Raw genomic sequence first — 23,890 nt, forward strand, 5'->3', positions numbered from 1 at the left:
CTGTGCAGGGGGGTAACATCAGTGTGTGTGTGTGTGTGTGTGTGTGTGTGTGTGAGCTATGGGCCTGTTTTCTCCTCATGGCAATTACGTAACACGGGGGGACTCATAACTCAGAATGAGAAGCCAGGTGATTAAATCTTCATCACTGCAGCAACTGCTGTGTGTGTGGTCTGTGTGTGTGTGTGTGTGTGTGTGTGTGTGTGTGTGTGTGAGCGCCTTTAACACCACACACAGTACCTGCAAGCTGCTAAATCATCTAAATGGTTATGTATGCCTTTTGTTACGTATAAAACTGAGTATAAATTAAATAATGCAGTTTGTTCGTTTTACAGAACCGAACACACGATGGAAACTTTAAAACATGCTTTCACTTTGTATTTTAACACTTTAACTTTTGATAAAACGGGAGAAATGATCAGATGGTTTGCTGAGGAGGTTTTTGCTTGTTGTGAACAACTGATTTCAAGCATGACTACTCACCTGAGCGCAGCGATCAGCCGCTCGACTCACTGAATCTTTCATTTAAAGTCAAAACGAGGAAATCATCTCCCTCGTCTGTGACCTGATGGAAGGAGGGGACTGTTTCTTTGATTGCGTGCATGCATGTGAATCTAACTGTCGGTGTTATTACAATAAACATTGATTTGGATTTTAACTCTTTGTCCCTCCTCCCTCACCTTCCTGATCTTTTAACTGTCTCTGCTTTTTGTTGTATTTTGACATTTTGTACTTGAAAAATGTTGAATAAAGATGTTTTGACAGAGCTGCACATTACGTGTTTACCTGCTGTGAATTCACGGTTAAATGTTGACCATAAGTCAAAGAAAAGTTTGGAGAAATTTTATTTGACGTGTACTTTGAGTTGTTAGTGTCCCTAACAACAACACTTTTTTAAACATTGTTTGAAGCTAAATGTGGCAAAGTGTTGATGTTATTTTCAGCGTGAGACACTTTCCAAATGGCACCCCATACTTTTTTGCCATATTTTTTTCAGTAACCATTGGTCACATTTTCTATAGTCACCTCCTCCTCCTCCTCTGTTTCTTCCTCTCCTAATTTTGACCTCTGTCTACTCCCATCTCTCATTGTCATTCTTTCTTTTCCCTTCTTCTTTTTCCTTCAACTTTCTCTAAGATTTTTTGTAATGACCTTAATCCTGTTTTTCTTGTCTTTTGTTTTTTTTCTTTCCCTAAATATCCTTTCCTGTTCTTTCACTCTCATTCTCTATTCCTGTCAGTTTCCTTACAGTCAGAGTTATTTGAAGTCTGACATTGATCCTTTAACACATACATATTTTTAAACTGGTCTGAACCCACTCTAACTGTGTAGTCAATGCAGAGTTGCGTTACATAAGACGGCCTTGGAAATAAAACTCCTCACAATGTAATATTACATTTAACTGTTTAACCAGTAAAAAGCAGGTTGATTGAGTCAGAGCAGCAACTTGCATCACACGGAGGTTGTGAGTGTGACACAGGAGCTAATAATAAATTGTAGTATTTGACTAAACACCTACACCGTCAGCGCGTAGGCTGAGGTGACGCACTGGAAGGCAGTGATCAAATACATATTGTCAAATGTTATGCTGCTGCTCTGTGTTGATTAACCTACTGTACGATGGAGCCTAAACACACGCACAGGGAGACGACTTCAGAGTCTTCAGAGAGTTAATTAAAACGTCATTCATCCTGTTAAATATTGATTGGTTTACTGGCGAGGGACGAGCATTCGCGGTCCTGTTAATCAAGGTTAACGTAACATGGTTAAACAACATTTTCAATAATTGGAAAAATTAATGGAGTGAGAACTGAGCGTGCTTGCTGTTGTCGAAATGATGACTGTGTTCATTCACAAAGGAAGACACAGTACTGTAAATCTGCCTGCTCAACAACTACAGCTCCCAGGAGGCACTGATGGAGGCTGAGACTCATGAGACGTGTTGGTGTTGTATGTTGTATGTTGTCAGAAGAATTGTTTTACCTCAATATGACGAGGCGTATTTTATTTTTGTCGTGTACTGCAGCTGCATATGTTCATCAAAGAGGATGAATGAGACCATCAAACATCGGGTAATCTCTATGAACACATATCTGCATGTATGTAGATATGTGTACATAACATTTGAACGGCTTTGGTTGTATGTAGGTCAACAGTCCATGTCGAGGGAAAAAGAGAAAGTATGCATTGACCAAAGTGAAATATTGGAACCCATCAGTCATTATTCAGTGAAAATTTAGCTTTTTATGAGCTTTTTTAAAAAAAAAAAAAAAAAAAAATCTGCATTCATATGCAGTTATGATGCAGTATGACATAGGCGCAAACATTTCCAGTCGCTTCTCTCAAAGCGCCACTAAATTTGGGGTGAATTTATGGTCTTCTGTCTATTTTTAAAGTGTTGGTGGTGCTTTTTGTGGTATTTTCTGCCTACTAGGTCAAATGTTCCCAGAGGTCTGTGAAACACTGTCGGGCTAATGTTACCAGCTAACGTTAGCTAATATAAGCTACTGTTTTCTACCGACAAGGTCATCTGTTCCAGTGGTCTGGTGAAACACTGTCAGGCTAACAGTATAAGCAAACGTTAGATAAAATAAAGTAAGCTAAGTTAGCTAAGTTAGCTAACTTTAGCTACGATTTCCTACTACTAGGTCAGCAGTTCCCAGAGGTCTGGTGAAACACTGTCAGGCTAATGTTACAGCTAACGTTAGCTAATTTAAGCTACTGTTTTCTACTGTTAGGTCAACTGTTCCCAGGGGTCTGGTGAAACACTGTTAAGCTAATGGTACAAGCTAACCTCAACTAACTTTAGCTATTTTCTACCTACTAGGTCAACTGTTCCAGTGGTCTGGTGAAACGGGAACTGCCCATTGGTCCGACATCCAATTGTTCAAACCATATTAAACCCATCGTTCCAAAGTCCCGTTGTTCCAAAATCATCATGATGCCCTGTGGTTAAGGTCTGGTTAGGTTCAGGCACAAAAACCACTTGGTTAGGGTCAGGAAAAGATCATGGTGTGGGTTAAAATGAAAAAGAAAGTGGCAAACACATAAGCCGTGAGCCTGCTCCGCCTCAAGCCTTTCCCAGCTGACCCAGAGCCGGTCGCGGCGCACCATCAAGGCAGAAATACACCCGCCGGGAGCCGTTCAGCACCGCAGAGAGCTCCCCACACAACCCGGACCCCAGAGTTAATAACAGGAGGTTATGGTGTTTCATTCTCTCCTCTCTATGACACTTGTATCTCGACCAGTAGCCTACTTTTGTTGCATTTGCTGATCCCCTACAGTACATAAATACAGTGTAGCTTAGTATAATCACATATCAGAACAACGGGACGTCGGACTAATGACGTGGACCCGGTGAAACACTGTCAGGCTAATGTTACAAACGAACGTTAGATAAAATTAGCTACTATTTTCTACTGACAAGGTAATCTGTTACCAGAGGTCTGGTGAAACACTGTAAAGCTAATGTTACAAGCTAACACTAGCTAACTTTAGCTACTATTTTCTACCTACTAGGTCAATCATTCCCATAGGTCTGGTGACACACTGTCAGGCTAACGTTACAGGCTAACGTAAGTTACTATTTTCCACCTACTACATCAACTGTTTCCAGAGATCTGGTGAAACACTGTTAAGCTTATGTTACTAGCTAATGTTAGCTAACTTTAGCTACTATTTCCTACTACAAGGTTCCCAGATTTCTGGTGAAACACTGTTAAGTTAATGTTACAAGCTATCATTAGCTAACTTTAGCTAGTATTTTCTAGGTCAACCGTTCCCATAGGTCTAGTGACGCACTGTCAGGCTAACATTACAGGCTAACATAAGTTACTATTTTCCACCTACTAGATCAACTGTTCCAAGAGGTTTGGTGAAACAATGTCAGGCTAACATTACAAGCCAACGTTAGCTTAATTTAGCTACTATTGTTTACTGACAAGATCATCTCTTTCCAGGGTGGGGTTGCACCAGTTTGGCGTATCTCTCTACTAAATTCAGGATTTAGTAATTACTAAACCACTGCTAAACCCTTTGGAATTACTAGCTAGTTTGCAACTAGTTGTTCACTAATTTCGGTTGCACCAGACCAGTTTACGCAATCCCGTATCTAGTAGATGCGTAAGTGGTTACTAGTCGCATGACGTGACGACAACAACTTGGCTACCCAATCAACGTACGGAGCAGAATGTACACAGGAACAGCTGGGCACAGCCGGGCAAGATACTCCACAGTCTCTTCAGTTGGTAAGTAGCCAACCATAAACGATATGTATCATACAAACTGTGTAGCTTTATCGTTTTGGGATGCATAACATTCGCCCAGATAGCATTTTGATTCAACGTTGAATTAGTGTCAAATGGGTTAAAAGTTAAGTCAGTTTCTATCTGGGAGCCTAACGTTAGGTAAGTTAGGGTAACAATGGAAAACAACTGTTAACTTTTGGCTGCTCTGTTACGTTAGTGGCACAGGTTGTTAAGGCTACTATTGCAGCTAATCCAGTGTATATTAAAACGATAAACATTACGCTAACGTAGTCGTTGAGATGCCCACACAATGCCAGTGCCACCCGACGCACTGCCCGGCACACAGTACTTTTGTGGACTTGGATCGTGTCCCCAACCACATTCTGCATCGACCCCATAGCGAAGTATCGCAACGCGATTGTCACTTGCAGCGACGGAGGTAGAGCCCCGTTTGACTCGGATCCGTGCTCAATTGCCGGAGCCAGCATGACCGTGATCCGCATTATCTGGTCGTGCCTGAACCGGTACCGACAGTAAATATCGAAGTCATTGTACACATCCAAAGGGTGGATTCGGTCTCTCAAAACCCTTTTCCTAACGGCAGGTTCTCTGTTTTGTAGAGCAAGCCTCTCTAAACGAGCCATAGTTGCTGTTTTCTTCAGTTGGTTTTGATCCTGTGTCGGCAAACTAGGTAACTAGGTAACAGTTACACAACCCTTAGGGTAGGTGTAAATATTTAGTAAACACTTAGTAATTACTAGCTCTGCGTGATTCCTAGTAAAATTGGTGCAACCCATTTTAATTTAGTAATGACTAAATCTTGATTTAGTAAACACTTACACTTTTACTAAGGTTAGTAAACACTTAGTGAGAGGTGGTGCAACCGGCTCCAGAGGTCTGGTGAAACACTATTAAGCTTATGTTACTAGCTAATGTTAGCTAACTTTAGCTACTATTTCCTACTACTTGGTCAACAGTTCCCAGAGGTCTGGTGTAACACTGTTAAGCTAATGTTACAAGCTAACATTCGCTAACTTTAGCTACTATTTTCTACCTACTAGGTCAACTGTTACCAGAGGTCTGGTGGAACACTGTTAAACTTATGTTACAAGCTAATTTTAGCTAACTTTAGCTACTATTTCCTACCAGTAGGTCAACAGTTCCCAGAGGTCTGGTAACACACTGCCCGCTAAAGTTACAAGCTAACATTAGCTAAGTTTAACCACTATTTTCTACTACTAGGTCAACTGTTCCAGAAGGTCTGGTGAAACACTGTCAGACTAGTGTTAGAAGCTAACGTTAGCTATCTTTAGCTTGTATAACCCAAGGCTTATTACGCTGTAGGGTAACTGTTAGCTGCACAGTGATGCAGTGGTTAGCATTGGCAACTCACAGAAAGAGGGTCCCTGGTTCAAACCCAGGGTGGGGTTTGTGCAGAGTTTGCATGTTCTCCCCGTGTCAGTGTGGGTTTCCTCCAGGTGCTCCAGCTTCCTCCCACAGTCCAAAGACATGCAGGTTAATTGGTGACTCTAAATTGTCCGTAGGTGTGAATGTGAGTGTGAATGGTTGTCTGTCTCTATGTGTCAGCCCTGTGATAGTCTGGTGACCTGTACAGGGTGTACCCTGCCTCTCACCCAGTGTCAGCTGGGATAGGCTCCACCCCCCTACGACCCCCAACAGGATATGTGGTTACATAAAATGAATGAATGAATGTTAGCGGTGCACATAACAGAATTTACAGCCCAGGAATTGGATGTTTCTTACTGAAATGCATATTGGGAGTCATAGTTGACTTCTCTTCTTCAGTTTTTATTTCCACATTTTTGTATTTTCCACTTTCTAATCAAAGAACCAGATATTTTCTAACACTATTCATTGTTTATACCAATGATTCAACCAGGAGAGTTTCATGTCCTTCAGAATCCTGCAGTGATTCAACAGTCAGTCAGCTTCTGTTGTATATGAGAGACTGAAGACAGGAAGCAACAACCTGGATGTTTGTAAAGACTAGCGCAAACTAGTTCCTCCTTTTCACTGCAGTTCATTATAGTATCTGTTGATGTTTTAATTGGTCTGTTTCCTCCTTTTTTTCACCAGCTTACTGTTGAATAATGAGTGTGAAGGTTTGTCAGATGACAGAGCACAGTGTCATTTGAGTAGTTCAATATTCGATTAAAACCTGGTGATTGTAAAGGCTGACACAAACAATAATGCTACTTAGACAGCTTACAGTGTAGGTACAGGCAGGGACGAGCCTGAAGATAATTAAGTTATACTTCTGCACACACACACACACATACACTAATGCCATTATTGAGCGCACTAGAGAAAACTACTTTGAGTTAAATGACCAGGGCAAACAGTTCAGTGTCCTTTCTATTCATCCTCTTTCTGCAGTAGTACTACCTCCATCACAACCTCAAAGACATATTTCATCCTAGCAACCACCCTCAAACACCATGGCAACCACTTATTTCTTTCAAGCAAGAAACAACTGAGCCCAAATTTAAACCCTTTTAGAAATGTTTTTATTTCATTCCAGTTCCCACCGTACGAGTTCGTCGTCTGCGATGTGAAGCCAGAGCTCACCATTTATGTACTCGAACTGTACAGTCTGATTAACAGGCCCTGACCTGAGTGCTTATACTGCGCGTGTAAAAGGAACAATAGAAAGGTCTGTGAGCCCTTGAGGACTGTTCTGGCCACTGACAATTATAAAGATTAATTGATTGATAATGTGGGGCTGCAGGAAGGTAGACATTTGTCTGCAAGCGAAGGTACAGCTCACAGTAATATAAAGACGGACGCCCCAGAAAGAGATTAAAAGTTAATTTCTGCAAAAATGGGTCAGTCCAAGTTTTGATTTTCTCTCAAACTCCTGATCCCCCCACTTTCTCTCGCTCTCTCACACACACACAAGTTAGCAGCACCAATAAACTACACCAGTCCAACCAACGAAGGCAATGAGTACAAGCCACTCATAGAAAGAGCATGGCAAGTCATTTCTTCACCATCCTAGAATTTGCAAATTTGCTTGCTGGGGGCCTGGGCACACACTGCTTTACTTTCATTCAATACCATCACAACCTGATGAGCCGCCCTCTTGTGGCCTAAAAGGTGTACACCATCTAATACAAACGCCTGAAAAAAAAACCCGAAAGCGGTCCAGCCCCGGTTTATAACAAAGCACTCAAACCTGGGTGGGTTCATTTTAGCATTCATAACATCTCCAGTTATCTCTGCTCTTCCTGATGACATGTGAGGAAGAGGAGGAAAATGTGCACAGGAAGAAGCAGCATACAAATCAAAAACACAGAGGCAGCTCACACACTGAACACTGCAAGCTCCCAGAAGTTTGATAAAGAAACCAGGGCTGTAGTGCCCCCCTACACCCACGGCTGAGAATGGTCTGTATCACCGTACACGATGTGTCGCATACGACCGACGGGCTTCGACACAGCTGACTTGACAGCTGACGAGATTCAACAGCATCAACAACAACAATAACAGCCTGCGGCGCTCTTCTGTGCAGGGCAGCGCTGTCAGGCCAACACTGAACAAACACACCAATGGGGAGGGGTGTGTGCGTGTGTGTTTGGTTTTGTATGAAGCACTTTCTCCAAACAGGTTATTTAGTCCTTTACAGTGCGAGGTATAGAGGCCAAAAACTCAACTGTACAAAATGGTACAAACGAAAAAAAAAGTGAAATCTTTCCAAGTTGAGGATGTTTGTGTGCAAATGTGACTGTTAGTGTTTGTGTGTATTTACAACACATTCTCGCTACCACCTTCTCACATATCGAAGTTGGGTCATGGACCTTCCGGGGAAAGATTTCTGAAAAGAATTCGCCATCTGCACAGACCACCGCCATCTACAACACTACCCTCGTTTAAAGCAACACATTCTCACTCATCACATATGACGTCCAAGGTACCCTGGGTGTGTTGGTTGTTGACGTTCTGGGACGCCGTGTCAACTTCAGCCTGTTACATGCATTGTCTGTTTTCAAAATACACTTCTGTTTTCACAGGAAATGTACAGTTTGATACAGTCTCTTTCAAAATAAAAGCACTGCGTCGGTACAACACTGCAAATTGACCTTTTTTCCTTCAACAACAAAAGCAAATGGTTGGGTTTAGGATACAAGAACAGGGTTTGGCTTTACAATCTTACAGGAAGTGAGCGCCGTCCTCCTAGGTGAAGGTCAGTGGTTGCTGGACCCATCCACCACCAGTCCTGCCTGCCGTACTCGAGCTTTTGCCCCCTTTAGTATTATTGTTGTCCTGCCGCATTTCCCCACTGCTGGGCGCTGTTACAGAATCACAGCCACCGGCTATGTATTGTCACGAAAAGGATGGCTTTTTTGTTGGTATCCGACGTTGGAATTCACTGATCAAGTGCTGGTATTCGACAACTTCGGAGTGAGACCAGGTTGGTATTTTCAGCATCTTTTAAATAAATCTGCGTGTATATTGTTTCTTTTGCCCTTTTTCACCGAAATTAGCAGGTGTACACAGGTTCTTTTTAAACACGGGATAACCCGCAAAAATAGGTGATAGGCTCCTTTCCCAATGCCAGCAGACAAGTGTGCCTTTCGTTCCTTTTTTTTACTGGTGTGTCACATTTGGCGTCACAGACAGGCCAGAAAATTCATTCCGATGTAAGGGGCTGGGATATTCCATTTCTAATTCCGAATGAAAGAATTTCTCGCACTTGTATACACTCATTCCTCTTTAAGTTCATTCCAGTCTTTCTGCGCATGCTCGTTTCCTTGCCTTTCTGGTGCGATGACATATATAGTGCGCCCTACTCGTTGCACTAACCGGTTTCCATTCGCCAAAGCACGGTCTTCTATCTCCCTTCTTCGACCTTCTGCCTCCCTTCTCCTCCTCAACAGACGAAGCATTAGCAGAACAAGGTTGTTGTCGTACTGCTGCTTCAAGAATATAAGCAAAACAAGCCCGAAAAAGGCACTAAGAACGGCGTCGTCAAGCATCTTCTTATCCGGAGCGAGGACTACAGTGTTTTCTTCCGGTAAAGGTAAACACGTAACATCCACCCCGCCCCCTATCCAATCAGAAACCTTCCCTGCCCCAAACCTTGCGTGGACCTGAACAAAGGCGATTAAACTGATCTCCGTGTAAACCCTCATTCGGCATGAATATTTCCCATGTAAAAACTTTAATTCCAAACTTATTCAGTCTCTCTTTCAAACTCAGTGCTGATGACATTTGGAACAATATTCAGGGTGGTATTTTGTGGCCGTGTGTCATCACATTGTGCCTGTAAATAAGCTAAAACAAGTTGGTCCACCCAGGTGTTTTATTCCCATTACTGCTGATTAAAGCTGAAGCCAATAAATACCCGTGATTACTGCAGAGCCATTTGTGCCAGGAGTAAATGCTGATGGTAACCTTTCCCATTAAATACAAAAGCCAGATGTTAGCAGGTGTTAGTGGGTATTCTGTGCAGTCAAAGAGGCCTCAGAGTGTCAGGCCTCAGAGATTGCTTGAAAGCAAAGCTGCACTAAAGATTCCCTCGTGCCGAAGTGCTAGTCAGTGAGAGACTGAGTGAGCACAAGAGTGTGACACGTAGAGAAAAGGTGTGGAGATGTATGTGTGATAGCATGTGTCTCCGTGTAACAGTGTGTAAGTGTGAGTTTGAGATGTGTGTGTCAGACTGAGCTGCTGGCAGCGTTCAGTTCAGGATGGAAGTTACTTCAGCAGACAAGTGTATAGTCTGCTAACAGACCTCTGGAGCACCAACTTCTCAAATTCTTGCGGGTAACTAAAGAACTATAAACATTGTATACACACAAAACGAGGCCTGAAAGAGGCGTTTGCGACTTCCCACGCAAAAGTTGTGATGTATAAAAACAGACTTGATGGGAGAAACTTTGACCCATGCTTACGAACATTTTAGAGACAGGAAATTGGCGATGCAGATGGTGAGGTGGAAGCCTCATTGTAGAATTTGTTGTTTTTATAAATGAGACCTCAGGTCATTAAAAATGGTAAAAACACTGAATAAAACAGTTTAATGTTTGAAAAGAAAAAAAAAAAGTTTTTTCTGATGCTGCTTGTCACTTATAACTATGGTGTCTGAGGTGAATACATGAAAACGTAAATATCTCTATCTAGAGCCGGTGGTTGGTTTGTCCATTCTGGGCTACATTTTGGTGCAAGATGGCGACCTCCGTAGATGAGGACCTGCTCCCTATGTAGATATGAACATCTCATTCTAAAGTAACAAAAATGTTTCTTATTTTCAGCTGATTATAAAGAAAGAAAATATAATTATATTCCATTTCTGCCTGTGTATCTGCTTAAATCCTTCACACTGGACCTTTAATTAGCCAGCTTACAATTCAAATAAACACAAGAAGTTTGTGCTCTAAAAAAAAATAAATAAATAAATAAGTAAATAAATAAATAAATAAGAAGGGATCAGCACTCAGTGAATAACCTCCTAAGCCCTACGACAAACTATTATGGCAAGGCTTAACTATACAGACCAATGAGCAGTGATAACTAACATGTCTTTGGGGTCATCGGGTGGGAACCTCCTTTCACCGGTGTTTCGTCTAGTTGGTCCCACGACACCTCCAGGAGGCTAGACAGTGATCTCTGGCGTCCCAGAGACACTCCCCTAATGCCAGGTCTCACTGCTCCCCACACCAACCCAACAACCTCCTTTACCTTACCTATATTACCACAGAGGAGGTAGACCCAGGGAGGGAAGCCTTGTTAGGCTATCACACTCCCCCGCCGGGTTAGGCTGTACAGTCTACCTCCCCAAGACGAGCCCTCACAACAATGACACCTCCAGGAGGCTAGACAGTGATCTCAGCCCAAACAGAACAGCACTGCCACCTTCAACCAAACCCAGGCTCCGTTTATGCGAGCTCCAGGCAGAAGCAATGCTGATACTACCTTTACTAGCACATTCACCATACTCTATTTCACACGCTACATAGCATAACTACAATGTAAGCTAAAGTTAAAGGAGATAAATGAACTCACAGGATCAGCAAACACACTCACTTTGCAGCATGGTCTCAAACAAAATGGATTCAGATAGGCCACTCCCACACTTAAATAACCTTCCTCTTCCTGGATTTCCTCCTTACATACACATGGCTTTCTCAGCCCAAACAGCACTGCCATCTTCAACCAAACCCAGGCTCCATACATGCGAGCTCCAGGCAGAAGCAATGCTGATACTAGCTTTCCTGTCACATTCACCATACTCTATTTCACACACTACATAGCATAACTACAATATAAGCTAAAGTTAAAGGAGCTAACTGGACTTACAGGATCAGCAAGCACACTCACCTTGCCGCATGGCCTCAAACAAAATGGATTCCAATAGGCCACTCCCACACTTAAATACTTCCTCTTCCTGGATTTCTCCTGACAGGAAGTGGATCTCTCCACCTGATCTCAAGGAGTTATGTGCCCTGCTTAGTAGTTCCCCCTGCTGGCCCCAGCTGACATTATTTCTTCTGTAATAGATAAACTGGCTGCATTTAATTGCTTCATCTGACATTTCCCTCACTGTCTTCCTCAAACTCTGTCCCCGCACTCCGAGTTCCCCCAGGAGTGAGACAGTTGATCTTGCTATGAATCCCCTACACCCCACTTCCACTGGACAAATCCTAGTCTTCCATCCTCGCTGCTCAGCTTCTGCTCCTAAGTCTGCATATCTAAGCTTTTTTCTTTCATATGCTTCTTCCACTGAGTCTTCCCAAGGAACTGTCAGCTCGATGAAATAAACTATCTGTTGACTCACTGACCACAACACTAAGTCAGGCCTCTGCCTGGTACAGACTATTTCCTGAGGAACAACAAGCTTTCCCCCTAAATCTACTTGCATTTCCCAATCACAAGCACCTTCTAGGCGGCCACACCTTTGCCTCCTCACTAACTTATCCCTTCTGTATTTCTCTCCCTCACGGACAAACTGAATTACTAAACTCCTATCCTTAACACCTTCTGAATTCACCTGTCTTCGTTTCCCTTCAATGCCTGCAGCTAAACATTTCAACACCTGATTATGTCGCCATGTATATCGGCCTTGTGACAAGCTAACTTTGCAACCTGACAAAATATGCTTTAAAGTTGCGGTACGTGAACACAATGGGCATGACGGGTCCTCATTTACCCACAGTTTTAGGTTCTGGGGGGTTGGTAAGACATCGTATGTAGCCCCTATCAGGAATCTAATACGATTCTCCTCCATACTCCACAGGTCCCTCCAACTAAGCTTCCTCTTCTCTACACTTTCCCAATTCAACCACTGTCCCTGTTTAGCCTGGGCCACTACCTTTGCACCCCTTACTATCTCTTCCTGTCTGCGTATCTGTTCTACAACCAGCTTTCTTTTATCTTTGAGGCCTGCTGTATTCCATACCGGTTTACCTGAGCCAAGCCCCAGGCCTCCCCGGCCAAACTGAACATTACCTACAATCTCTGCATGTCTAAGAGCTGCCTCTGCCTCCTGAACTGCCGATCTTGGGTTCCACTTCCTCCCCTTGGTTGGATTTGGAACCACACTCCTAACTACCACATCCTTACTCCCAGCTAACAAGAGCTCTGTCCTGACCTTGGTACATTTAAATTCCTCTGTTAAACTAGTTACTGGCAGCTGAAGTATCCCTTTTCCATACAATGCAACACTATTTAGGCATCTAGGAGCGCCCAACCACTTCCTAATGTAGGAGCTAACCAACCTTTCAATTCTCTCCACAACAGTTATTGGAATTTCATAAATTGACAGTGGCCATATTAACCTAGGATATAGCCCAAATTGCAAACACCACAACTTCAACTTTCCTGGAAGTTCTGATTTATCTATTCTATCCAATCCTTCAGCCACATCTTTCTAAATTTCACCACCTGTTCCTTATCATTCAACTCTACATTGTACAACCTACCTAAGCTCTTTACTGACTTTTCCCTAATTGTTGGGATGTCCTCGTCATCTATGACAAACTTCCTATCACTTAATTTCCTCTACATATCGAGATGCTTCTAGATTTACTAGGCTTGATTTTCATGCTGGCCCACTTGAGGTTCTTATTTACCTTCTCTAGTAGCCTCTTTGTACATGGCATTGTTGTGGTCACCAGTGTCATGTCATCCATGTAAGCCCTAACTGGTGGAAGATGCAACCCATTCTGCCATCTCTCCCCACCTACCACCCACTTAGAAGCCCTGATGATTACTTCCATTGCCATAGTAAATGCTAACGGAGAAATTGTACACCCTGCCATGATGCCTATTTCTAGCCTCTGCCAACCTGTTGTGAAACCTGCTGTACTTAGACACAACCTAATATCCTGAAAGTATGCTTTCACTAAGTTAACAACTACCTGTGGCACTCTGAAGTAGTCAAACGCACTCCAAATGAGGCTGTGCGGAACTGAACCAAATGCATTTGCAAGATCTAAAAATACTACGTGTAGGTCCCTTTTGTTAATCTTCGCTGCCTGAATCTGGTGCCAGATCATGCTAGTATGCTCTAAACACCCTGAAAAACCTGGTATTCCTGCCTTCTGCACCATGGTATCTATTAAGCTATTCCTTTCTAAGTAACTAGCTAGTCTCTGCGCTACTACACTAAAGAAAATCTTCACCTCCACATTCAAGATAGAAATCATCCGGAACAGGCTAAGGTCCACCGACTCCTACTCCTTAGGAATGAGGAAACCCCCTGCCCTACGCCATGCTCTTGGTATAATTTGTTTTTCCCAAACTATTCTTAGCTGTTTCCACAAAAATTTAAGGGTATCAGGCGCACTTTTATAAACCCGGTAGGGGACTCCATTAGGCCCTGGGGCCGAAGAAGCCTTTGCACGCCTGACCACCTCCTGAACTTCCTTCCACCTAGGTGGCCTGACATCCATCTCATGCTCTATCCCTCCTAATGGAGGGATATCAGGTGGGAAACCTACTATCCTATTCTTCTCCAAATCTGAATATGTGTTTCTCAAATATTCTTCAACCTCTAGCCTTTCTGCTTTAAGCTGCCCTCCCTTTCCTGGCTGAACAATCCTTTAACAAACTTAAAAGGGTCCCTGAAAAAACCTGTCCTAGCATATTCCTTCTTCCTCCTCTTTTTCCTGAGATGCTCTGCCCTTCTAAGAACTGCTAGCCTGCTTCTCAACTCCTCTTGCAACACCTTCCTTCCCTCCCTTTCTTCTTCTGTAGCCTTTTCCACTGCTTTCTTAACTGTCTCCTTTCCTCGACTATCTTCTCTATTTCTCTCTGCCGCCTAGATTTACCTGACTGTACCCTCTCACTCCTCTTTCTCTCATGCACCCCAAACCTCTCTACACCATATGAATACATTATATCTCCCATCTTTTCTAACCTTTCCATTGCATTTCCTCTAAGCCTACTCAAGATTACTGACAAATCTCTATTAACTATCTCCCATTCTTTACTGTCATTTGCTCTAGGCCATCTAACTCTAACCTTTTGCTCCATGGTTCTCTCTCTGGCTAGCATACTGGCCTCAGTGTCACCTGCATCTTCTCTTACTACCCCCTCCTCCTCAGTGGCAGCGTTACTGATATCCTGCGAACTGTGGTTTTCTACCTGCCGCTGGACTTCATCCGACTGACTCGACTGACTTCTTAGGAAGTACTGATCAATGCGGCTACTCTGCCCTTTCTTTGCCACACACTTCTTCTTTCCTGATGAGTTCTGAGGCCTCTCACTGATGTTACTTTCTGCCAGCCGCAAGGACAAACCTGAAGCATCTTGTTCTCAACTGTGCTACTTTTATCCTCTACAGATGCGCTCACCTTGCCCTGACTGCTGCTAATTCTAGCACTGGTGGATAGGTCCGTGCCCTATCCTTCACTGAGTCACAGATCCAAGTCATAGTCGTGTCCGTTCCAATGTCTGTTACCGTGTAATCCACCTGTGAGTCATCTTCCACCCCTGCTCTCGCTGACTCTTGGGGTATTTTTCCTAAGTTGGCTGTAGCTAATTTTTGGTTGTAGTAAGGCTGCTAGGCCTCACCACTGCTACCATGGGTTGCTAACCCATGCCAGCACCATTGGGGTCTTTTCCTCCTGTCAGCTGTCTTTCCAAGCGGTCACATGGTCTTTCCCTTGTTGTCAGCTGCCCTGTTCACAGCAGTCACTAGCTGGGCTAGTTCTGAATTCAAATAAACACAAGAAGTTTGTGCTCTAAAAAAAAAAATAAATAAATAAATAAGTAAATAAATAAATAAATAAGAAGGGATCAGCACTCAGTGAATAACCTCCTAAGCCCTACGACAAACTATTATGGCAAGGCTTAACTATACAGACCAATGAGCAGTGATAACTAACATGTCTTTGGGGTCATCGGGTGGAACCTCCTTTCACCGGTGTTTCGTCTAGTTGGTCCCACGACACCTCCAGGAGGCTAGACAGTGATCTCTGGCGTCCCAGAGACACTCCCTAATGCCAGGTCTCACTGCTCCCACACCAACCCAACAACCTCCTTTACCTTACCTATATTACCACAGAGGAGGTAGACCCAGGAGGAAGCCTTGTTAGGCTATCACACTCCCCCGCCGGGTTAGGCTGTACAGTCTACCTCCCCAAGACGAGCCCTCACAACAATGACACCTCCAGGAGGCTAGACAGTGATCTCAGCCCAAACAGAACAGCACTGCCACCTTCAACCAAACCCAGGCTCCGGAGCTCCAGGCAGAAGCAATGCTGATACTACCTTTACTAGCACATTCACCATACTCTATTTCACACGCTACATAGCATAACTACAATGTAAGCTAAAGTTAAAGGAGATAAATGAACTCACAGGATCAGCAAACACACTCACTTTGCAGCATGGTCTCAAACAAAATGGATTCAGATAGGCCACCCCACACTTAAATAACCTTCCTCTTCCTGGATTTCCTCCTTACATACACATGGCTTTCTCAGCCCAAACAGCACTGCCATCTTCAACCAAACCCAGGCTCCATACATGCGAGCTCCAGGCAGAAGCAATGCTGATACTAGCTTTCCTGTCACATTCACCATACTCTATTTCACACACTACATAGCATAACTACAATATAAGCTAAAGTTAAAGGAGCTAACTGGACTTACAGGATCAGCAAGCACACTCACCTTGCCGCATGGCCTCAAACAAAATGGATTCCAATAGGCCACTCCCACACTTAAATACTTCCTCTTCCTGGATTTCTCCTGACAGGAAGTGGATCTCTCCACCTGATCTCAAGGAGTTATGTGCCCTGCTTAGTAGGTCCCCTGCTGGCCCCAGCTGACATTATTTCTTCTGTAATAGATAAACTGGCTGCATTTAATTGCTTCATCTGACATTTCCCTCACTGTCTTCCTCAAACTCTGTCCCGCACTCCGAGTTCCCAGGAGTGAGACAGTTGATCTTGCTATGAATCCCCTACACCCCACTTCCACTGGACAAATCCTAGTCTTCCATCCTCGCTGCTCAGCTTCTGCTCCTAAGTCTGCATATCTAAGCTTTTTTCTTTCATATGCTTCTTCCACTGAGTCTTCCCAAGGAACTGTCAGCTCGATGAAATAAACTATCTGTTGACTCACTGACCACAACACTAAGTCAGGCCTCTGCCTGGTACAGACTATTTCCTGAGGAACAACAAGCTTTCCCCCTAAATCTACTTGCATTTCCCAATCACAAGCACCTTCTAGGCGGCCACACCTTTGCCTCCTCACTAACTTATCCCTTCTGTATTTCTCTCCTCACGGACAAACTGAATTACTAAACTCCTATCCTGAACCCCGTCTGAATTCACCTGTCTTCGTTTCCCTTCACTGCCTGCAGCTAAACATTTCACCACCTGATTATGTCGCCATGTATATCGTCCTTGTGACAAGCTAACTTTGCAACCTGACAAAATATGCTTTAAAGTTGCGATGCGTGAACACAATGGGCATGACGGGTCCTCATTTACCCACAGTTTTAGGTTCTGGGGGGTTGGTAAGACATCGTATGTAGCCCCTATCAGGAATCTAATACGATTCTCCTCCATACTCCACAGGTCCCTCCAACTAAGCTTCCTCTTCTCTACACTTTCCCAATTCAACCACTGTCCCTGTTTAGCCTGGGCCACTACCTTTGCACCCCTTACTATCTCTTCCTGTCTGCGTATCTGTTCTACAACCAGCTTTCTTTTATCTTTGAGGCCTGCTGTATTCCATACCGGTTTACCTGAGCCAAGCCCCAGGCCTCCCCGGCCAAACTGAACATTACCTACAATCTCTGCATGTCTAAGAGCTGCCTCTGCCTCCTGAACTGCCGATCTTGGGTTCCACTTCCTCCCTTGGTTGGATTTGGAACCACACTCCTAACTACCACATCCTTACTCCCAGCTAACAAGAGCTCTGTCCTGACCTTGGTACATTTAAATTCCTCTGTTAAACTAGTTACTGGCAGCTGAAGTATCCCTTTTCCATACAATGCAACACTATTTAGGCATCTAGGAGCGCCCAACCACTTCCTAATGTAGGAGCTAACCAACCTTTCAATTCTCTCACAACAGTTATTGGAATTTCATAAATTGACAGTGGCCATATTAACCTAGGATATAGCCCAAATTGCAAACACCACAACTTCAACTTTCCTGGAAGTTCTGATTTATCTATTCTATCCAATCCTTCAGCCACATCTTTTCTAAATTTCACCACCTGTTCCTTATCATTCAACTCTACATTGTACAACCTACCTAAGCTCTTTACTGACTTTTCCTAATTGTTGGGATGTCCTCGTCATCTATGACAAACTTCCTATCACTTAATTTCCCTCTACATATCGAGATGCTTCTAGATTTACTAGGCTTGATTTTCATGCTGGCCCACTTGAGGTTCTTATTTACCTTCTCTAGTAGCCTCTTTGTACATGGCATTGTTGTGGTCACCAGTGTCATGTCATCCATGTAAGCCCTAACTGGTGGAAGATGCAACCCATTCTGCCATCTCTCCCCACCTACCACCCACTTAGAAGCCCTGATGATTACTTCCATTGCCATAGTAAATGCTAACGGAGAAATTGTACACCCTGCCATGATGCCTATTTCTAGCCTCTGCCAACCTGTTGTGAAACCTGCTGTACTTAGACACAACCTAATATCCTGAAAGTATGCTTTCACTAAGTTAACAACTACCTGTGGCACTCTGAAGTAGTCAAACGCACTCCAAATGAGGCTGTGCGGAACTGAACCAAATGCATTTGCAAGATCTAAAAATACTACGTGTAGGTCCCTTTTGTTAATCTTCGCTGCCTGAATCTGGTGCCAGATCATGCTAGTATGCTCTAAACACCCTGAAAAACCTGGTATTCCTGCCTTCTGCACCATGGTATCTATTAAGCTATTCCTTTCTAAGTAACTAGCTAGTCTCTGCGCTACTACACTAAAGAAAATCTTCCCCTCCACATTCAAGAGAGAAATCATCCGGAACTGGCTAAGGTCCACAGACTCCTTCTCCTTAGGAATGAGGACACCCCCTGCCCTACGCCATGCTCTTGGTATAATTTGTTTTTCCCAAACTATTCTTAGCTGTTTCCACAAAAATTTAAGGGTATCAGGCGCACTTTTATAAACCCGGTAGGGGACTCCATTACACAAACATTAACTCTGCCATCCTTTGACCTCGAAAGAGCTACTGAAACTTTCTTGGGGAAGCCTGTGGAAAGTTTTCAACTGTGCCTTAACTATTATTTCCTCATATGGAGACACCATAACATGCATCATTCACCAGAACAACTTGTATGCTCAGTATCATCTGCAGTTCTCTTTAAACTGGCTGGCAAAATCAAGTCCTCCCACAGAGGGCGGCTGTGAAAAGGGCAATGTCAGACTAAATACCGGAGTGGTAACAACATGTCTGCTCTGTCTGAATATCAGGCTGCAGCTTTTTGGGTTTGACGCATGTAGGCGATGTCGCCTCTGCACCATTTTTTCTCTCCGGCTCATTCGTTAGAGTGAAACACTGTGAACTCACCCTCTTGATGTCCTTGCCGAAGGTCTCGCTGAAGCTGGAGCCGAGGATCTCAAACTGGACGTGAGAGTTGGAGCCGCTGTCCTTAAAATCCATCATACCTGTCAGTCCTGTGATGTTGCCCTGAAGGATGAGAGACACACAAAGAGGAATTCAGAAGTGATGGGAGATTATCTGGACACTTTTACTTCCACTCTGCAAAAACTTTGGACCTCTGTGACTTTAATAATGACAATAATAAACATCAGAGTCTCCTTTATCTTGACCTCCTCCTTTTATTTGACTCATTTCCTTGTAATGGCGCAGTCCAGCTTCAGGATGGACGGGCCTATAAAGTGTGTGACATGAGCAGGGGAGTTTGTTTCCTACGGACTTTCCTTAACTTAAAGTCGTTTTTGTTGCTTAACCTTACCAAACCATAACCGCAGTGGTGTTAGGTGAAAAATATTTCTCCTATAGTCATTTGTAATGGGTTTGTAAAGCACTGATAAACGACATCATCCCGAAGACACTCATCCGTGTTGTTCTGGACGGCAGTGAAACATTAAGATGTTTCGTTTGGAGGACTTTGGAGGCCACACACGCTCCAGCACAAAGGAGGGAGCAGAAATTAACGACTACTTTATTGAACTGTATTCTATCTTGTACCCATTGTAAAAGAGGCCCTGCCAGTATTGTTAACTTTAATGTCCATGCAGATAAAATATAATGAAGTGACAGAGAGAGGCAGGGAGACAGTAAGACAGAGGAGGGACGGATGAAGGGACAGAGACACAGGAGATATTAAAGACGGGTCAGAAAGAGTAACGAAGGGGAAAATCGTCTAAGAGGAAGGGAGGGAGGATGGAAGACAGCGAGGGGATGAAGGTGAGGAGAGGAGAGGGTTAGAAAACTGCAAAAGGGAGACAGCATGGAGAGACAAAAAATACCTAGAATTTGAGTCCAAGTGGACGTGTGTGCCTCATTTGAGGAAACTCTCTCGAGGCCTCCCTGAGATACCATGTTCATAAGAATGAGATGGATGCAAGGTCACAGTGACCTCTGACCACCAAATTCAAATCAGTTCATCCCTGAGTCCAAGTGAGCCTTTTGCTGAATTTGAAGAAATTCCCTCAAGGTGTTATAAGATATAGCTTTCATAAGAATTCAAAAGGCAAGGTCACAGTGACCTTGACCTTTGGCCACCAAAACTTAATCACTTCACTCTTCAGTCCAAACAGATGTTTGTGTTAAGTTTGAAAATATTCCCTTGAGCTGTTCTTGAGACATCGTGTTCACAAGGATGGAACGGACAGACGTGTATGAACGTTTTGGGAAAACATGAAAACATAACATTTGACCTTTTGGATATTAAATGACATAACTTCATCATGTTATGGCCAAAAACATGTTTTGTGATGTCACAGTGACATTCACCTTTGACCACCAAATTCTAATCAGTTCATTCGTAACTCTATGTGGATGTTTGTGCCAAATAAAAAAAAAATCCCTCAAAGTGTTCTTGAGATATTATATTCATGAGGATGAGACAAACAAGGTCACAGTGGCCTTGACCTTTGACCACCAACTACAAATCACTTCATTTATGAATCTAAGTGGACGTTTGTGCCAAATCTAAAAAACCCTCAAGGTATCCTCGAGATATCGCATTCACGAGAATGAGACAAACAAGGTCACAATCACCTTGGCCTTTGACCATCAGGTCACTCCTAAGTCTAAGTGGACATTTGTGACAAATTTGGAAAAATAAAATCTGTCAAGGTGTTTCTGAGATTTCGTATTCACGAGACTAAGACAAGTGAGGTCACAGTGACCTTGACCTTTGACTTATGACAACTTAAAAGTAGTCAGTTCATTGTTGCATCCAAATGACTTATTGTCTGGATTTATGGACACACAACTCGAACACATAATGCCTCTGGCCACAGCTATCGTTGGTACAGAGGAATAAAAACAGCTTAATCACAGTATACAGTATGCAGTATAATGTTGCCAAAATACCAGTTAAGTGATATTTATTGATTCTAAAATTTGAAACGACTTTCGATTAATTTTCCGCACTATTGATAAACCAGCACCAGCTCTGCTCGTTTGCTTTCTTACAGACAGTTTCCTGCTACTAATCAAGAAAAGTAAAGTCATCACTGTCATGTTAGAACCTTGTTATATTTACCAGTCAATAAAGAATTTAAATTGTGGCCCTCAATGTCAGTTTTTTCTGTGGTGTTGAAAATGCTGTCAAACATTGATAACTTTCATGGTATTATACTGAAGTTGGGAATTCCAGTATCATGAAAACACTTCTGCAAAGGTCTAGTAGAACATTTTGCCACCGTGACCTTTGAAACTGCTGCCGCCACCCGCCCTGTAGCTTTAATATGAAGCTGTGTCCCATGATGCTTTGCAAGCTGCTAAGCTGTGGAATATTGATGTCAGATTGATGACCCCAAAAGGGACATGAAGCAGGCTGGACACACAGAAATCTCCATGGAAACTGTCAGTACAAGAACGAACAAGGACCGATATTGATGCAGGTCTAGTTAATCATGAGTTTATTAATCGGCGCTTGGCTTTATTAATTCATCATCTGTGATTTCTGCTTTCTTCATTGCTTGTTGATCAGTTGCCTCTAAAAATATAGTGTGAGATATGTCATGTCATATAAAATATCATTAGAGCCTAACAGACCGAGCTGAATGCAGCTGGTGACAGAGGTGCTGCTCCACTGAAAGGCCATGGATGAAATGTCGTTTCATGTCTTCCACCAGTTCATGTGGGATGTAAAGCAAGACTGAAGACACCCATCACTGCAGGCCAGCAAGCTAAATGTTGGTCCGTCAGCTGCAAAGGTCGCAGTCACTGTCACCTGAAGGAAGTTTGATAATGTTTGTGTTGGTTTGTGAACGGTTTGTTACAAAGTCAGCGATGCTTCCAGTCCTCCATCTGTCTCCCTAAAATAAAGAAATATAACTGTAGCACTATGTGACTATTTGTACAGCAGGGCTGTGTCTTCTGAGCTCAGGACTGTCAGTATTTCTCATTCTGATGGAAAATTGTGTTTTCAAGGGAGACAAGGTCATGGCCACCGCAATAAAACAGAAAGTTAGGGACATGGCAGCAAATATAAAACAGTCAAATCTATGACACACAGAATTTATTCAAGAAGGTCAATAAAATGCAGTATTGTGCAGTACTGTGCCATCAACTTACACAGTCGCACCACTTTAGAAATAGAGTTTTAAATTCATATACAAATGTATTTTAGCATACAACATAAAAAAAATGAGCTATAGGACATTTTTTAGATTGCCCAGGTAGTGTCAAACAAATGGAGCCATTTACCTTCACCTCCAGATCTTTTACTGGGAAGCTTCATTGTAATCTCAACTGTTTTAGCTGTGATACTGAACCAAACTGTCTTACTGTTAAACTGAACCAGCTGAAACTGAACACATTAACCTGTCAAACTTAACCGTTAGCTAACATGATATTAATGGTTTAAACTTTTACACCAATTGTTAAGCTAACACAAACCAAACTGTTTTAGCTGTTCAACTGAATTGTGACCTAACATAAAATAAATGATTGAAACTGTTACACCAAACTGTTAGCTAATAGCCTACATCTGCTAAACTAGCAGATGCTAATACAAATCAAACTGATTTAGCTGTTCTACTGAATTGACCTATGGCTAAGCCCCGCCCTCAAACGCCATGAGCCAATCACAGTGCGTATAGCCATTCCCATACACTGGGACATTCTCTGTCTGGACGTCCATTGAAATGCATTACAGAAAGTCAGTTTGTTGGGTTTTATGAGCTTTTTCTGAGATTTGAAGTTTAAAAATGGTCAAACGGTGTGCATGGGGTACATGCAACTCTGACACAAGGTATCCTGAGAGGCTGGGCGACCAGGTGTATTTTTACACTTTAAACCACATCTCAACCGAGAAAAGTGTCTCCTTTGGATAAAGTTGTGTGGTAACGTTAGACCACAACATCAACTCAACGTGAATAAGATTAACAATGATGTCTACATCTGTTCTAAGGTAAGTCAACATTGTGTTTGAGGCAACATATTGTCACTTTGCTGGAAAGAAATATAAAGTTATCTTTAACATCTCTAGCTAACGTTAGCTAAAGTTAGCCTAACGTTAGCTCCTAGCTGCGTTGTTCATCATGTCACCTTGTTTGCTGGGAGTTCATTAGCCTATTTTGTTCTAGTTTTGTACTTTGGTGATGGTACATCATTGTTAGCTGTTGTCCAAAGGGCTCTAGTTAAGCTAACGTTAACTTCTGGAGCTTAGCTTCATTAACTTATCTGTAATGGCAGAGATAACAAAGGTTGGCAAACGTTATGCTGAATGATTCAGTGTAAATACTGTAGCACCAAACTAACGGAGGTAAAGATGGTAAAAAGGCCGTTATCCTTTTCTCATATTCTGAGCCAAAAACCTTAACTTCAGTGGCACTTTAACTTGTTGTCTTTGATGGTGACGGCAACCAGATGCGGTTCACAAACGTACACTGTGACCTGTAAATTTTGGCTTGTAATTTAAGGTTTTCATCGACCTTCTCAACAATAAAATGATGAATATATCCCTCCAATGCGTAGTTTAGGCCCTTTTGGTTACTTCTCAAT

The 23,890-nt window shown here is 42.9% G+C and overlaps 1 protein-coding gene across 2 annotated transcripts in view; it reads right to left on the reverse strand.

Annotated features, from left to right (window-relative positions):
* The window catches only part of LOC125880628 (glutamate receptor ionotropic, delta-1-like), an 841,018-nt gene that overhangs the window by 97,551 nt on the left and 719,577 nt on the right, over window positions 1–23,890 (reverse strand). For both annotated transcript variants that reach the window (XM_049563255.1, XM_049563254.1), the window contains exon 8: window positions 19,253–19,372. In XM_049563255.1, the coding sequence (XP_049419212.1) occupies window positions 19,253–19,372 (120 nt within the window). The remainder of the gene's footprint in view (window positions 1–19,252; window positions 19,373–23,890) is intronic.

Source organism: Epinephelus fuscoguttatus, linkage group LG20 (assembly GCF_011397635.1).
Source record: "Epinephelus fuscoguttatus linkage group LG20, E.fuscoguttatus.final_Chr_v1".
NCBI lineage: Eukaryota > Metazoa > Chordata > Actinopteri > Perciformes > Serranidae > Epinephelus > Epinephelus fuscoguttatus.